Source organism: Diceros bicornis, chromosome 22 (genome assembly GCF_020826845.1).
Source record: "Diceros bicornis minor isolate mBicDic1 chromosome 22, mDicBic1.mat.cur, whole genome shotgun sequence".
Classification (NCBI taxonomy): domain Eukaryota; kingdom Metazoa; phylum Chordata; class Mammalia; order Perissodactyla; family Rhinocerotidae; genus Diceros; species Diceros bicornis.
Window position 1 is genome coordinate 27,309,452 of NC_080761.1, and position 17,492 is coordinate 27,326,943.

General features: G+C 38.2%; 1 protein-coding gene and 1 pseudogene across 2 annotated transcripts in view; both read right to left on the reverse strand.

Annotated features, from left to right (window-relative positions):
* LOC131420033 (histone-arginine methyltransferase CARM1-like) overlaps positions 1-17,492 on the reverse strand; it is a 253,398-nt gene that overhangs the window by 139,591 nt on the left and 96,315 nt on the right. For both annotated transcript variants that reach the window (XM_058565735.1, XM_058565736.1), the window contains exon 2: positions 12,868-12,993. In XM_058565735.1, the coding sequence (XP_058421718.1) occupies positions 12,868-12,993 (126 nt within the window). The remainder of the gene's footprint in view (positions 1-12,867; positions 12,994-17,492) is intronic.
* Positions 5,003-6,104, reverse strand: LOC131420034 (small ribosomal subunit protein uS2-like; annotated as a pseudogene).

The following is a 17,492-nucleotide window of genomic DNA, read 5'->3' on the forward strand; positions in this document are numbered from 1 at the left end:
ATGTTATGGGACCACCGTTGTATATGTGGGCCATCATTGACCAAAATGTTGTTGTGTGGTGCATGATTGTATACAAATATTGAATCATTATGATGTACATCTGAAACTAATATAATGTTATATATCAATTATATCTCAATAAAAAAATAAAACTACAAAGCAATACATAACAAACATAGACAAAAATTATTTATAAATTCTAGAAAATCTAATTTAGTTATATAAATAAAGGATCATATATCATGACAATCAGGTTTAACTCAGAAATTCGAGGTTAACACTCAAAAATCAATAAAGTTAATTCACCATATTAACAGACTAAAAATAAAAATGATTTAATCATCTCCATAGATTCAGAAACAGCATTTCATGAAACAATTCAAGACAAAACTATCAGTAAATTGGGAATAGATGAGACTTTCCTAAACTTGATAAAGGACATCTAAAAAAAACCTAGAGTTAACCTGGTGAAAACTGAATGCTTTCCCCAAGATCATGAACAAGGCAAGGATGTCCACTCTCATTTCTTCTACGCAACCTTGTACTAGAGGTCCTGGATGGTGCAATAAGAGAAGGAAAAAAAATAAAAGGCATACAGATAGAAGAGAAAGAAGTAAAACTGTCTCTGACCATAGACGATATAATCATTTACATAGAAAATCCTAAGAATCTACAAAAATACTACAAGAACTAAGCGACCTAGCAAGACTACAGGATAAAAGGCTAATATACAAAAAAATCAACTGTCTTTCCAAAGCAATGGATAATAAGTGGATACTAAATTTGGGCTGTTTGATGAGGAACAGGATATTTGTGGTACTTTCAAGTACCTTAAAACAGATTGCTTATTAGTTGCGTCTAATACAGAAAGCACAGCAACGTTACTGGGGGAAACCAGAAAACATCTTGACCTGGCGATTAAAATTAGCATTACCAGTGAGGGGTAGATAGATCTCAGTGCTCCCTACTGTAATATCCTGGAAGGACTTAGGTTGTTTTCTGAGTGGGGATGCATTACCTGAATCTTTTCATGAGGAAACATCAGAAAAACCCAAATTGGGGGATAGTCTATAAAATAACTGGTTCCTATTCTCCAACTATCTCAATGTCATGAAAGAAAGGACAAGGGTGAGGAACTGTTCCAAATTAAGGGAGACTAACGAGACATGACAACTAAACACAATACATGATCCTGGACCAGATCCAGTGCTGGAGAGAGGAAAAAAATGCTATAAAGGACATTATCAGGACAATTTATAAAATTGGACTATACACTGTAGAGTAAATATAAATATTGTATAGATGTTAAATTCCTGAATTTAACTCTTATGTAACTCCACTGTGGTTACATAAGAGAGTATTCTTGTTTACAGGCTATACCTAGTGATGTACTAAAGAGTAAAGGAGCATAATATATGCAAATTACTCTCAAATGGTTCAGAAAAAAATGAAAATACGTGTTTATATATATGCACGCACATATACAGATAAAGAGATAAATCAAATGACAAAATAATAAAAATTAATGAATCTGTTTAAAGGGTATTCAGAAGTTCTCTGTTATGATTATGCAAATTCTCTGTAAATTAGACACTTTTTCAGAATAAAAAAGGATGGAGAAACTTTCCCATGATTCAAAAACTCCCAGGATAAAGTCAACCAGTGTCTTTATCTCTTTTTCTCAATTAGTGAAATACTGATAAAAGTTAGCTTTCCCATGTTTGTGATATCATCCCAATTAAAGGCGTGAGTTTTCTTAAGATTAAATGTCAACCAATGAAGAGTGAAGGGGCAGTCTGAAAGCTGCTGAAAGAGCAGGAGCCTTGCATTTTCTTTTTATCACTTAGGCAATTTCGTTCATATCTGTGAACCTTAGCATCTTTGCTTAAAAACGTGAATAAACAATAGTAATATACCAACCTCACAGGGCTGCTGTGATAATTCCAGTGAGAGAAAGTATAAAAACATACCTTTAAAAAGTATGTAAAAATTACATAACGCTCAGAAAATGCTGGCCCTCTGCTTCAAGCCCTCAGACACTGTCCATCTCCCTCAGAATAAAATCAAGATCCTCACCATGGCCTCCAACGTCTCCCCTGATCTGGCCTCTAGTTCTCTGATCTCACCTCTCTCCTTCCCCCTCACTTCATCTAGGCCCTCTTTTCTTGTGCCACATCCTGCCTCAGGGTCTTCGTGGTTCTGTTCCAATGTCTGGACCACCCTGAGCCCAGACACACACACAGCTCCTCCCCTCGTCCACTGGAGTTCTCCACTCAAATGCCATTGTATCAGTAAGGCTTTCCCCTCAAAATCACGTACAAACTGTACACACATTTAATCCCCAGTCATTCTCTGCTTCTTTCCCGGGTTGATTTTTCTTTTCAGCATTTATCACACACAACTCACTATATATGTTCATCTGTTTATTGTCTGTGTCCTTCTCTTAAAATGTCAGCTATATAATTTTAAGGACTTCTATTTATTCAGTACTGTATCTTCAGCACATAAATAAGTGCTTGACACACAACAGACTCTCAAATATCTGCTAAATGAAGGAATGAATGAGAAGTAAATCTTGCACATATCTAGTACATAGTCAGTGCTTCATAGATATTACCTTAAGTCCATTTTATTAAAATTTTTACTCTGTTGACATCTTCATTATTAAATATCCCTATTTAATATAGGATGCTTCTAAGATACAATGAATTTAAATGTATTGGATTTCACAGTCATCTTTGAGACTACTGGAGATTATCTGACATGTAACCAAATCCGGCTTGGAGATCACTGAATCACAATTCTGAAGGAGAAAAGGAGGGAGGGAAGAAATATTCCTCACATAGACTTATTTGGATATTTGATCATTTCTTTCCTAGTGGTGCCACCTAATTATCAATACAGGTCAACTCCCCAGTAGAGGTGGATTTTCTTTCTTACTCAAGTTACAGATAATTGGCAGCTGTTCACTCATTTCTAAATATAAAATAGCAGCCTCACATTTCAAATACCACATCCTCTTACTCCAGAAAAGCAGACCACATCTCAAAAATTCAGCAATTGTGTCTGATGGGCAGTGACACCAGTAGACAGCTTTCTGTCAACACCCAGGCTGACAAATAATGAGGTCCTACTGCCACCTGGAATCTGGGGCCACCTGAGACCCTCCGAGTCACAGCCAGCTTGTTCCTCACTTGCCACTATCTTCCTGCAGCTCTGGAGTCTGGTCCTTCACACCACAACCTGCCCGGACAGATCCAGGAGGAGGGATCAGCTGCTTGGCTTGTTTAGTTTCCAGGGCCAGGAAAATCAGACAGGCAACCAACTCCCCAGGGACATTCATTGATTTTAAAAATTACTATTAAATTAAACCAAGGAAGTCCATCAATTTGCAAACATCCGCATTTGCACTCCAGTCGGTGCTAGGACTCACTCTTAGTAGGAGATCAAGAGGCATATAAACTCCAGAATAGGAAGGTGTTACGAGGCATCCTTGGGAAAATTCTCAAGTAAATGCTGAAACTCCTGTATCAATTATTTTTCCTTCTTACAAAACAAATAAGACTAACAGATTACACCCAGTGCTCTAATACAAGGTGGACCAAGGTCTTTGTGCTCATTCCTGAAATATAGGTTACACAATGCACTGATGAAGAATTCATGATATCAGAATTAGTCCTACCTACGGGATCCTTATTTAGAAATTTTCCTCCTTGCTTTTTTGATTGGTATAAATAGATCAAGGAGAAACTTAGTCATTTGTATTCTAAATTAGGCAAAAGCAAATTGAATCCAAATTTCATTACTGAGCCTGGAATCTCTGTCTCAGGGAATATAATGAAAAGGGCCAGTTCACTCTCTCTCCTTGTCAGGTAAGTCATCAGGTATTACTTACAGAGGCCTTGGTGCAGGGTAAGGGAAACAGACTCCAGTCATTGGCCCTAACACCAAGTGAGCCATATGGTTCTGGGCCTGGATTCTCTCCTTTAGGTAGAGGGCTGGAAACAGTGCAGGTAGTTCGTGGAAACTGGCCATTGGATGTGATAGGGAGTAAAATGCATCCCAATTTCTTTGGACTTTGTCTACTGGAATCTCAAAATTTCCATTTCACTGCAATTTAAAGACTCAAAGAGGGGCCAGCCTGGTGGCATAGTGGTTATCATCAAGCCATTCTGTGGCAGCGTCCCACATACAAAATAGAGAAAGATGGGCACAGATGTTAGCTCAGGGACAATCTTCCTCAAGCAAAAAGAGGAAGATTGACAGCAGGTATTAGCTCAGGGCCAGTCTTCCTCACCAAAAAAAAAAAAAAGAAGCCAAGGAAGATTGGCTGACCGGCCTCCTTCAAGGCCCCTGCCTCTCCTCCGGGCCTCTTCTGGGCATCATGGCTCAGAACTTAGATTCATGGACCCCCCTCACCCCCTCTCTTATTTCCTAACAATCTCAAACACGCATAGGAAAGTTGTAAGTACTGTATGGAAAACTACTTTTCCCCTGACCCTTTGAGAGTAAGCTGCTGCCATGGTGACCCAGTTCCCTGAATATTTTAGCATCTGCTTCCTACCAGCAGGGACCTTCTCCCTCACCAACACAATACGCGACGTGGACACATCTCTCACAGTCCTCAAGCCAAGGGCTTTATAAGCCCTGAGGGGCTTATAAAGTGCGCTTCTCAGGCAATGCAACTTGGAAGCTCTGGTTGATAAGTCTGCATGAGCGTCTTGATGGGACCTCCATGTTAAAAGTCAAACAAAAAACACAACATTTTTGGAGCACTGAGTGGAGTTTTGTCTGCAATAATAAAACACAGATGCAGGAGTCTTGCTTTCACAACAACCGGCTCCCAGGTAAGGAGAGAAGGCTATATTTGTAGGTTAAATATAACAGCCTGAAAGTCTGACTGGATTACATTTGAGTCTGGTTTTTTTGGACACGACTTTTAGAAACTATTTCCCGTCAACCTTATTTCCATTTCCTGTTTAACAGTCTGTGGAAGAAGAGCTTAAGACCACTCAATGGTTGTTCCTACCAGTCAGTGGCCTGAGCAGTGGGAGCTGCAGATCAGCCCTCAGTGGCAGGCTGAGCGCTCCAGTCTTCAGCAGGGAACTGCTGAATAGGCTCAGAAGGCACCCGCATGCATTCAGACCAGCCTGTGACCTCAGGTTGAGTAGCAGTAAATTTGGGAGCTGAAGTGCTCCATTCACCCTGAAATTCCTCCTTGGTCACAGCCTTCTCAGCAGCAGCCTGCTCTTCCTTTTCAATCCCTTCGGAATCTTTTCTTTTTTTTTTTTTTTTTAATTATTTATTTTTCCCCCAAAGCCCCAGTAGATAGTTGTACGTCATAGCTGCACATCCTTCTAGTTGCTGTATGTGGGACACGGCCCCAGCATGGCCGGAGAAGCGGTGCGTCGGTGCGCGCCCGGGATCCGAACTCGGGCCGCCAGTAGCGGAGCGCGCGCACTTAGCCACTAAGCCACGGGGCCGGCCCTCTTCGGAATCTTTGTAGGAGTAGAGATCAGGGATGATCTCCCATGGGTGTTCACAGGAGATGATGCCACGCATGCGCAGAACGTCCCGGGCCAGCACCCACTACATCAGAACCACCGAGTAAGCTCCCTTGCTGCTGCACCGGATGGCAATGTCCACGTAGCACAGAGGAGAGTCTTACACAGAGCGATGGCAGGCAGGTTAACATAAGACACCTCTGTGAGAGGCTGGTGGCCAGCCCTTGGATCACTAACCACCAGAAGTCACGGCTCCTGGAAGGCTGCCTGGATCTGGATAGTAAAGATTCCAGGAGCCAAGTGGCCAGCAATAGGAGTGGTTCCAACGGCAGCAGAAAACTTCAGCACAGCTCACTGGCCAGTATTCCTGGAGGATATGACACTGACATGAGCTGAGTTCTTGACAGCAACAACTGCACCAGCTGCCAGCAGAAGTTTCTCCCAGGTTCTGTTCAGATTTATGATGTAGATGCCATCACTTCTCCTTTTGTAGATGTACTGTTCCCTTTAGAAGTCAAAGTTGGTGCCACGTAAGTGGGTTCCTGCTGCAAGGAATCTGAGGCCATCCTCCATTTGCAGGACACCAAGGACCCCAGACATTGTGAAAATTTCCCTTTAAGTTACAATAGGAACCCAGAATGTCACCGCTGTATGGACCCCTCTCTGGGTAGACACAGAAAGGCTGTCAGTTTTAACAAGACAAGAAATTCCTATCTTTGATAATGAAAATCAGGATGTGGCTTATCTCAGGATGTGAATGTTTTAGAATTTTTTTTGTAGTTTACGGCTCTTCAGAAATGTAAGGCTTTAAGAAACGGAAAATTTTTCCGGGCTATGTAATGGAACATAACTACGTTAAGAACAAAATGTCATTTTTACTTCTTATCCTATAAACATTTAACCTATTGTCTCATCTAATACTCACATTATCTACTTGAGGGAGGATTTAATCAGATCATCTTACTGATGAGGAAACTGAGATTCAGAGAAAATCAGTCAGTTTCTCAAGATAATATGACTACCAAATAACTGATCTTTGAGTCTTTTTTTTTTTTTTTTGGTGAGGGAGATTATCCCTGAGCTAACATCTGTGCCCATCTTTATCTATTTATATATATATCTGGGATGCCGCGACAGCGAGACTTGATAAGCAGTGCATAGGTCTGCACCCGAGATGTGAACCTGCGAACCCCGGGCCTGCACCCCAAAGCAGAGTGCATGAACTTATTAACACTATGCCACCAGGCCAGCCCCTTCCTTGGCTTCTGAGGTGAGCCTAACTGTGCCAAGGTAGCGATTTTGCACTTACTGAGTCTGTTTCTAAATTATTTCCGGCTTATTGCTGTCTGGATATCTGGTTTTATTTCTGCCTCAAGTTTATTTGAATTATTTCTGTCTAATGAATGTCTGGTCCCCTCTAATAAACGAAAAGTACTGAGAGGTTGGTATTATCTTCATTCAGTGTTGTCTGTCTACAGTTTTCGGGATATCTTGAAAGACTGAAGCACCTACTTCTCTACAACCAGGTCTACAATTTACCAAGACTAGGGGCCTGTCTCAACTGACTGTTAAAGGAGTTGCCCTGTGGAACATCCTGAACTACTGATATGATTTTCTCTTAGCTGTAGAAGAAATTCTAACTGCCTTATCCATGCCTGTCTTTCCTGCAAAGGTTGTTCACATATGTGTTCGCGTGATTTGATTTGACCCATGAATGAAGTTTCCAGTACCTTCCTTCTCTGGATGTTTATAAATGAGAAAATCTCCCTCCTGCTCACAAGGAAAAAGTGTTGGGAGACACTCCTCCATGGGTCTCTTGCTGGGACTCATAAATGTCTTACTGGGTATGCCAATAATGCAAGGCCTTGAATACTCTTTGCCTGGGCTATTTCTCAGGGTTGTGTATGCAGCCAGCAACCTTTGAGGTAGGAAATAATATCTTCCTATGGAACAAAGAGCTGGTTTGCTTACTACTTGCTATAAAATAGCAGGTTCTCCAAGCTTACTGTTTCCCTCCTGTAACGCATCCCACTGCATATGCAGGCACCCATCTGATCCTCTGCATCTGCCAGTGACAATTGGGGTTCAGAGAACTGACAATATGCTGACACTCTGGCTACTGCTCTTTCTCTGAGTAATAAAGTCTTTTGTCTCTGAGCCAGGAGTCTTGTGTCTCCCATCAGCAACAGTCTCCCGTCAGAACAGTGGCAAACTAAGTTGTTAGCTTGCAAATCGGATAAAATCCCACCCTTCACAGTTCTTGGCAAAAACAAGCGGCTTTTAAATATAGTCTGTAATTGTAACCCTTTGTGTCTGTGGCCAGTATTTTGGGGATACCCTTTAAAATCATAGGAAGATTCTTGAAGACCAGAAATATGTCATTTGCACACAATATAGGAATATCAAAGTCAAAAAGACAGATCTACCATTGAAAGGAAAGAAATGTTTGCAACTATTTTACGAGTTGAAACTTGTTTTGCCTGGCTTGCAGAACAAAAGGTTCTGATTTAGGAGTTGTACAACAAGTCTATGAAATGACCTAGACTATATATCAAAGTAACAATACAGAAGAAATGGGAATGTTGATTGCTTCCGGCTTTTCATGATCACGCATTACTATTGCCTAAGAAATCTGAAGTGTTCTGAGTGTGTGAATTTCTTTCTCTTGAAATCATGCTCATAATCATGACAGATTAACTAGTACCATACTTTACCTTCCACTGAAACAACAAGAAAAGTGGAAAAATATATGAAACAGTAGTTGTAGACACTGGAGAACAGGCAATGCAAAACTGTGAACCCTGAAAGAAGGTAAACGAATGAGAACAGCACTGCGATGACCCTGGTTTTCTGTCTAGAGACACTATCCACACTGCAGCACATGGCGTGGGAAGAAAACAGAACAGAGTGGTCTTGTTGAGCTGAAAATACTAGAGATCAGCATTCAGGAAGGATGAAGCTGCTGAAATTTCTAAAGTAGATTACTAGAGAAAAAGCTCTTTCTATATGAAGAAATAGCTAAAAAAAAATCTGCATAGGGCCCCTCTTGAGTTTCTAGCTGAATAAATCCTAAGCAGCACATGTGCAGGGCAGATTTCCACAAGATAGACAAAAATTACTATAGGAAAAGAATTACTACTAGGGAGCTCCAAGCTGAACAATTCCGAGAAGACACAGGGTGGGGAGAGTTTATAGTTCCAACCAGCCGGAGTGGAGAGACCTCGTTGAACAGTTGAGGCACACAGTAGAAACCACGGAATGGTCACATATGAGGAGCACGTCTAAACTAGACCTAGAGTAAAGACTTCTCTATGCCAGCCAAGGCAAAGCTAAAAGCAAGTCTCAGAAGAATCATGCTGACCTACAGTTAGTTAATCCGCCTGTCTGAACAGACCTCAATACTACTTAAAGGAAGGCAACAAAATCCAGACACTCAACAGCACGACATTTAGAACATCCAGCTTTAACAGCAGAAAGATACCTGCAAAATTCCCAAATACGTGGAAATTAAAAAACTTCTCAACATCTCAGGGACCAAAGAAGTAACCAGAAGAGAAATTAGAATGTATTTTAAACTGAATGATCATGAAGATGCAACATATCAAAGTTTGGTTATATAAGTAAAGTCATACTTAGTGGAAGATTAATGACTTTAAGAAAATATATTAGAAAAGAATAAAATGATAAAATTAATAAGTTAAATTTCCACTCTCAGAAGCTAGAGCAAAACGGCAAAGTCAACCCATAAAATGCAGAAGAAGGAAAATTATAAAGAGCAGAAATCAATGAAATAGAAAATATGTAAACAATAGAAAAAATAATGCAACTAAAAGCTGATTTGTTGAAAAGACTAATAAAATTGATAAACTTCTAAGCTAGGCTGATCAAAAAAAAAGGTAAGACATTAATAACCAATATCTGGAAAGAAATAGGAGAAATTATTGTAGATATTACAAAATCAAAAGGATAACATGCAAATTATAAATAAAACGGCCAGTAAATCTGACATCTTAGATGAAATGGAACAATTCCATGAACAAGTATAAAATATCAAATTAATACAAGAAGAAAGTCTAAAAAGTCCTATATCTATTAAATAAATTTTATTTCCATTAATAAAACTTCACACCCCAGTGACTTCACAGGTGAAATCTATCAAAAATTTAATGGAGAAATAATAATATCAATTCTATACAAGCTATTTCATTCCAAATAATTCACCAAATTTACAGAATATGATGATCTCAATAGGTCCATAAAAAATACCTAACAAAATCTAATGCCCAATTACGATAAAAATTTCCAGCAAGCTAAGGACAGAAGGGAACTTTCCCAAGCTGATAAAGGGCAACCACAAAAAACATATGACAAACACCACTTTCCCCCTACAATCAGGAGAATATCAAGGCCAAGTGCTCTTCCAGGTCTATTCAACACTGTACTAGAGGTCATAAGAATTTCAAAAAGTCAAGAAAAAATATAAAAGGCATAAAGATCAGAAAAGAATTAAAGCTGTCTCTATTTGCAGATAACAAAGTTTTTTTAAAGGTAGAAAATTTTAAGGAGTCTAAAATATAACTACTAGAATTAGTAAGTGAATATAAAAGGTTGTGGTATCCAAGATTAATATTAAAAATTAACTAATTTATTATGTACCAGCAGCAAACAGTTGTGAGTTTTCAAAGTTTTATTTAAAATAGATCCTGAAACATAAAACATTTAGGGATAAATTTGTCAAAAGTTGTGTATGACCTCTACACTGAAAACTACAAAACATTCCCCATTTGCGGAAAAATTAAAGACCTAAATAAATGGAGAGAAATACCATATTCTTGGACTGGAAGCAATGGCATGCTGGTAAACATTTAACAACTGACTCTGCCCACAAAACAAAAAGGGGCCCTGTTTGTGGAGTTTGCCAATTTCTGTGGTGTAAATTCTCCCACTCTAGCCAATTTCAAGCTATCAAATCCCTGAAAATTCAATAACAGTCTCTTGTGATCTAGTATGAGCTGTCTTCAGCTCACCAATGATTAGAAGACTTACTAGTGTTAAAATGACAATTCTCACCCAATTGATCAACCTCAATCATAACTGGACCAAGCACTTTTGTAGAAATTAACAACTTAATTATAAAATGTATACGGAAATGCAAAGGGGCAAGAATATCCAGAACAATCTTGACAAAGAAGAACAAAGTTGAAGGACTTAAACTCTGACTTGAAGTGTTACTTTAAAGGTAATCCAGACAATATGATACTGGCATATGGATAATCAATGGAACAGAACAGAGAGCTCCAAAATAGACCAAGTCTGTATACAGTCATTTGACTTGCAAAAGTCTTTTCAATAAACTGTGCTAGAATAAATGGATATCCATATGGTCTAAAAATAATCCTTGGCCCCATACTTCACACCATATAAAAATAATTAAGATAGACTGTATACCTAAAATGCAAAAGCTAAAGCTATAAAACATCTAGAATAAAATATAGGAGAAATCATTCAGTATTTGAGAGTAGGCAAAGGGTTCTTAGGACACAGAATGCAACAAACAAAAAAGAAAGAATGAAAAACTGGACTTCATCAAATTTTAAAACTTCTGCTCAACATAAGACATCATTATGCAAATGAATAAGCAAGCTACGAACTAGGAGATAACATCCATAAATTACATATCTGTTATATGCCTGGTATCGTGGATATATAAAGAACAACTCCATAGATAAACAACCAATTAGTAAGAGGCAAACAATTTGAATTCATAAGCACATGAAAAAGTGCTTAACACGATTAAGTATCAGGAAAATGTAAATTAAACCACAATAAGATACAACTACACACCCCTCAGAATGGAAAAAATTAAAAAGACTGAAAGATCAAATGTTAGCAAAGATGTGAAGGAATCAGAACTCTTATCCATTAATGGTGAGAGTGTAAAATGGTACAACCATGTTAAAAAAATTCTGGCTATTTCTTATAAAACTAAGCATGCACTTACTCTATGACCCAGCAATGTTACTTCTACTGATCCAAGAGAAATGAAAAATATATATATACAAAAAGATTGGTATGAGAATATTTATAGCAGCGTCATTCATCACAGCCAAAACCTGGAGACAGTCTCAATGTCCACCAAAATGAGAATGGATAAACAAATTGTGGCTATTAGCAATAAAAATGAACAAGAGTATACTTGCAACAATGTACATGAATGTCAAAACATGTTGAGTGACCTTATTAAAGAGAGTATATACTAAATGATTATATTTATAGAAAGTTCTAGAAAAGACAAAGCTAATCTACGGTGGGATAAAAACCAGAACAATGATTATCTCTGGAAGGACAGGAGTAAGAAGTGAGTGGGAAAAGACAGGAGGTAACTTTCAGGAATGATGGTATTAAGATTTGTGCATTTAACCTCAATAGAAAAAAGATGAGAAACATAAACAAATTTTGAATTCTAGATAATGATATGCAGGTTGAAGAATATGGCGGTGAAATGTGCTGGTTATTATAATTTACTCTGAAATGCATCATAAAAATAAGATGGACTGATAGATGAATAAAATGATGGATAGATGGATAGATAAGTTCCTCACTCTAGCTGACTCCAGAGTCAGTTTAGAAACAAGAAACCAGGTAGACTTCTTTATCCCAAGAAGTTATCAATAATGAAACAGTTTTGGACATTTTAGCTAACCAGAGGAAAATATGTACCATTGCTAATACTTTACATTGTTTGGATTAACTCCATAAGTAAGATGGAACAATTTATGTCTAAGTTAAAGAAATCACAATTGACCAGCCAAGGTAGACTCAAGGCGTTGTTATCCCTAATTTTCTTTATCAGGCTGGAAATCTCCCACAGTGCCTTTCAGTCCTTTCTTAAAATACTTCTAGTTACACTTCACTTTACCTCCCTGTTGCCTGATGTTTGTTGTCCAGAGTCTAAAAATGTTCAAGAAATGATTTAAAGACGAAAACAGGATGAAATCATCCTGATTGACATTCAAACTGGAAATCACATTTCTGCAAACAACGTCACATTCAAGAAGAATCAACAACAATGATGAAGATCTGGACAATCCTTGGTGGCTTCACCTGCAACTTTGGATGAAAGAGGACCAAAAGGGGGGCTAAGAATAAAAATGTTCTCATAGTCTAGGAAAAGGCCAGCTGTTCTCCAGCCATGGTATCAAGTAAGCACCAGAAACAGTTTTAAATCATTGTGTCAAGCGACGACAACTCACATCAGGTTACATGCTGCCAAAAGCCCACCAATCACTAACAGCCAAAAGTCAACCAATCAGAAGATTCGTCTTTGGAAAAGACAGGGGGTCAGGACAGGCACAAAACTTACCAGCATGAGACTCAAACTTCAGCAAAGCACTATTGTACCCCAGAGTAATCAAGATGGACTCCTTCCCCACACGGCAACATTCGGTGTCTCTGTTGAGTAAGCATTTAAAGACACAGACACCATCCGCTGTAAAGGGTGAAAAAAGGAAAAAGGATTAGGAAAATCCATTTTGAGCAGTGTAAAAAAAACAAACAAAACAAAGAAGGCTCATCAACGCCATTCCTACACTTCTCTCATGTTCTCAGGGCTCCTTATTTCTTTCTTCTTAATATAATACCTCCTGGGACATATGGGAAGATGAAGATCAGAGATAAAACAGATGAATCTAACTATGGCCAAATACCAATTCTTTGCAGGTGGGTTAACACAAGGCTCAAAACTGACTCTCAATGGCTCTTGCCGTTATGTCCAGGGCCCCTGGACAATTCCCTATAACCCCTGTATTCCCCAAATTGTTTTGTATCTCTTGGCACCATCCCAGGGGAGTCCAGTTAATGTCCCTCTGGGTGATGTTTGAGCATACTATGTCCCACAGATATCACAGAAATCTCCATTGTAAGTATTATCACTGCCCTTGTTCCTAGGTGAAGTCAAGGCAGAGCGTTTAGGTCCAAATATGCACAGCTCATAAGTGACAGAACTGGAATTCAAACCCAGGACTGAATTTGACTCCAAAGCCCATGTTGCTCCTACCAGATTGTGCTGAGGCAAGTGCTATAGAGAGGGAGCACAGTTTCTGCAAGCAGGGCCTGTGGTAAGCGGCTAGGGTCTCATTAGATTCATCCATAGATAATTGGGAACTAACTCACTCATCCTCCTTTCACAGGTCAGACAGGCTAAAGCACTGGGGCAGCTGTAGTGTGGTGGAAAAAGCAATGAACTTGGGGTTTTGTTTTCATCTTTGATATTTACTAACCTAGGAAACTTCAATCACCTAATCACACTACGTCACATCTTTACATTATGTAAGATGAAAATATTGATGCTTCTTTCACAGGCTTTTTGTGAAGACTGAATAATAAAGGTAAAATAATTCCTAAAATCCTATTAAAACAATAAGGGACTATTATTATTTCTCTCATTATAAAGTAGATCTCAGTTCCTATCCTTAATGTTTGCCACTCTCCCTTACAAAATCAAATACAGTAGGAGTATTAACTTAAAAACATAATTGTACATAAAATTCTACTGTTACATATGCGCATATGCACATTCATGCACACACATTCAAAACACATGCACACGCAGAGTTAAGATGACCAAATATTTTCATCCACTACTTCAAATGAATGAGTACCTCCTGATGGATGCATTCACAAATATTTTTCACAAAACATCTTGACTGGTTCAATAGTGCAGATGTTTTGAAAACATTTTCCTGGCATAAAACATGATTACAGGTTTAGTAAGTACAGCCCAGTCAGTGTCTCAAAGGCATCAGTGTCTTCATGCAGGGAGGTAGCCATGAATGTAGATGCAGAAGAAGGGAGTTTGGGGCTCTTTTAAACAATGTTTTCTTGAAATCACGAGAAATTTTTTTTTCAAGAAATCAGGATTTTTAGCATTTGCCAATTATTTCTCTTGCTGTTTCGAAGTAGAATAAGATAGAAGGAAGGAAGATCCTAGACTTCTACAGTCCCTTGTACAGTCTGTCTCTCAGTACCCCCGGGGGATTGGTTCCAGGACGCCCTGCAGATACCAAAATCCACGGATGCTCAAGTCCCTTAGTCAGTCCTCCGTATCCGCAGGTTCCACATCCAAGAATACAGAGGGCCAGCTGTACATACATGACTATTATCATCTGTAAACTCTTGGTGGACACAGGCAATTTTATTTATTTTCAGAATCATTCTTTTTTTCTCTGAATCAAAACCTAGCAGAGTACCTGGTCCTTAATATATATTTTTTGAATCTGAAAGCATTTGTCCAGGTAACGATTGCATACCATCCCAGAATCGATAAAATGCTTCAAAATTTATCTGGTTCAATTTTTTCTTAACCAGATAAGCTCAGAATTTTTTGTTTTGTTGTTGTTTGTTTTGTCATGATTTGATTAGGGTATAAATTGAGTTCCTGTTTTTTCCCTACTTTAATAAATTGCAAAATGCCTGCCCACATATCCTCTGTTTAAATATGAGAAGAGAAGGTCTTTTTAAGCATGCCATAAAATCCAGAAACTATCAGTAACTGAAAATTTTTAAATCTACCTATGGCAAAAACATTTTTAGATATTGTAAACAAAATTGAAAAGCAATGATTAGCTGGGAAAATATTTTCAACATATGTAACAAAGACTTAATATCCCCAATATACAATAAACTCTAAAAAACAAGAGGAAACAAGCATCTCTATTGAAAAGTTAGTAAGAGTAATCAGTAGGCAATTGACAACTAGAAAAATGCCAATAGCAAAAAAATGTGTAAAAAAATGAATCTCAGTAATAATCAAAAAATGTATAACAAAAGAATGAGATCTAATTTTTTCTCTCTCACTGTCAAAATTTTAAAAATATACATTGGCAATATCAAATGTTGGAAAAGGTGTGAGATAACAGTGGATGGCAATTATTGGAATGGGAATTTCTATATTTCTGGAATGTATTCTGCCCATATGGTTCAAAATTTAAAATCTACGTATTCTTTGCTAGACATTCTACTCATAATAATTTCTTCCAGGATGTACTTTATCAAGTGTATATTCAAGGACGTACATCTTAGAGTGGTTTTACTATAGCTAGAAAATGTAAAGAAGCTAAGAGTCCATCACTTAACACAGTTGGTTAAATCAAACGTGGTACCTCCATGTTCAGGTTGCAGAACAGCATGTATAATATTATTGCAGTAATGTAAAGTCGTGTTAAAGTCGTGTTTATCTTTGTGGAAAGATTTCTTTCTATTATTTTTATATTCAGAAAAAAAAGCTATTTTCATTCAGTAAAAAGCAATCAAATAAAAGACACACTACCGTCACTAACGTATTTTACCACCTTCTCTTTCTCGGTGGTATTACCATTCATTTAATTTCTTCATTTATTAAATATTAATTGGTACTTCATTCAAAAATATTTATTTAGGAATTACTGCTCCAATAGAATCATTATTTTCATTCTCATTCTTTAAATAATTCATGAAAATGAATGTTTTCTCATGTTTTTTGTTTGTTAATCTTATAACTTCCTGTGTTGACTACCTTTCCTGTCCTTTGACCATGTTAGTACATAAAACAAACATTCTAAATGATTTCTGTTGACTAATGTGAGCAAGGTTCAAGTGCAGCTATTTTAGGGGAGAGTGTATTATCAACTGAGAAATGTATCTTTTTAAATTTAAAGAATTTATATTAGAGAAATGAAGGAATACAATAAAAAAAATTGTTGAGGAACACATATCAATTCAAGACTAGGAAACACCACTACATGGGTGAAAAGTCGGGTGGTGTGGAGATCGTTTCCAATGTACACTGTGCTAAGGTACAGGGCGTCTACCTTTCTATCAAGTTATTATTACTAGTAATAATAATAATATCTACATTTGCAGAACACTTTGACTCCGTTTACAAACCTCTTATTTCATCTTTTCAGTGACCCAATAAGGCTGGCTGCTTCTGGGTATTTACTATCATTCTGCTTTTGAACCTGGCTCTCACCAGTGACACTCCTTGCTACTTCTTCCAAGGGCAAGGCCTGATCTGCTGGCAGCAGCAAAGTAAAAGCAGAATAAGTTCATGCGCACAAAATTTAGTCAGCTTTAGGAAAGCCAGAGCCTTGTCATTCTCTCCTTGAGGAAAAGCCACTTGTTCTCCCAGAGGACTCTCGAAGAAAATCATAATGATGGTGAATCCAGATGCTTTACTCTATCCTCCACCTCAGCCTCACCTGACAAAACTCCCAAAGGCACACAAAGAAAGCCAGGATCTACCCATTTTACAAGTGCCGACAAGTACACATGGAAAACGCCACGGGTAAGGTTAAGAGAATTGTCCTTGCCTCTTAACCAATATTTCTCTACCTTTCTACATATATACCCCCTTCTCTTTTCAGCTTATGTAAACACAAAAGTCCAGTCTCCACAGGAAAGCTACAACACTAGTTGACCAAGAATATTAGTCATCAGGCATGTTCTAGAACAGAGATTCTAAAATGTGTTTTTATATATAAATTCCTGGACAGAACAGAACTCATGACCTAATAATATGGCGTTATACCAGTTATTTGCTAAATGACCCATTTAATATTTTCCAATCTAGAAATAGGAAGTTAGTCTACCTAGAATGTGTTTCCTAGAAATGGATAATTAAAAAACTATTACAGGGGCCGGCCCGGTGGTGCAGTGGTTAAGTGCGCGCGCTCCGCTTCCAGGACCAGGAGTTCGCAGGTTTGGATCCCAGGCACGCACTGATGCACCGCTTGTCAAGCTATGCTGTGGCGGCATCCCATATAAAGTAGAGGAAGATGGGCACAGATGTTAGCCCAGGGCCAGTCCTCCTCAGCAAAAAGAGGACGATTGGCATTGGATGTTAGCTCAGGGCTGATCTTCCTCACAAAGAAAAAAAAAAAAAAGATTACATAGGCAGCACCTATATAGATGGAATAAAATCTAGAAACAACTGTGTGGTTATTATTTTAA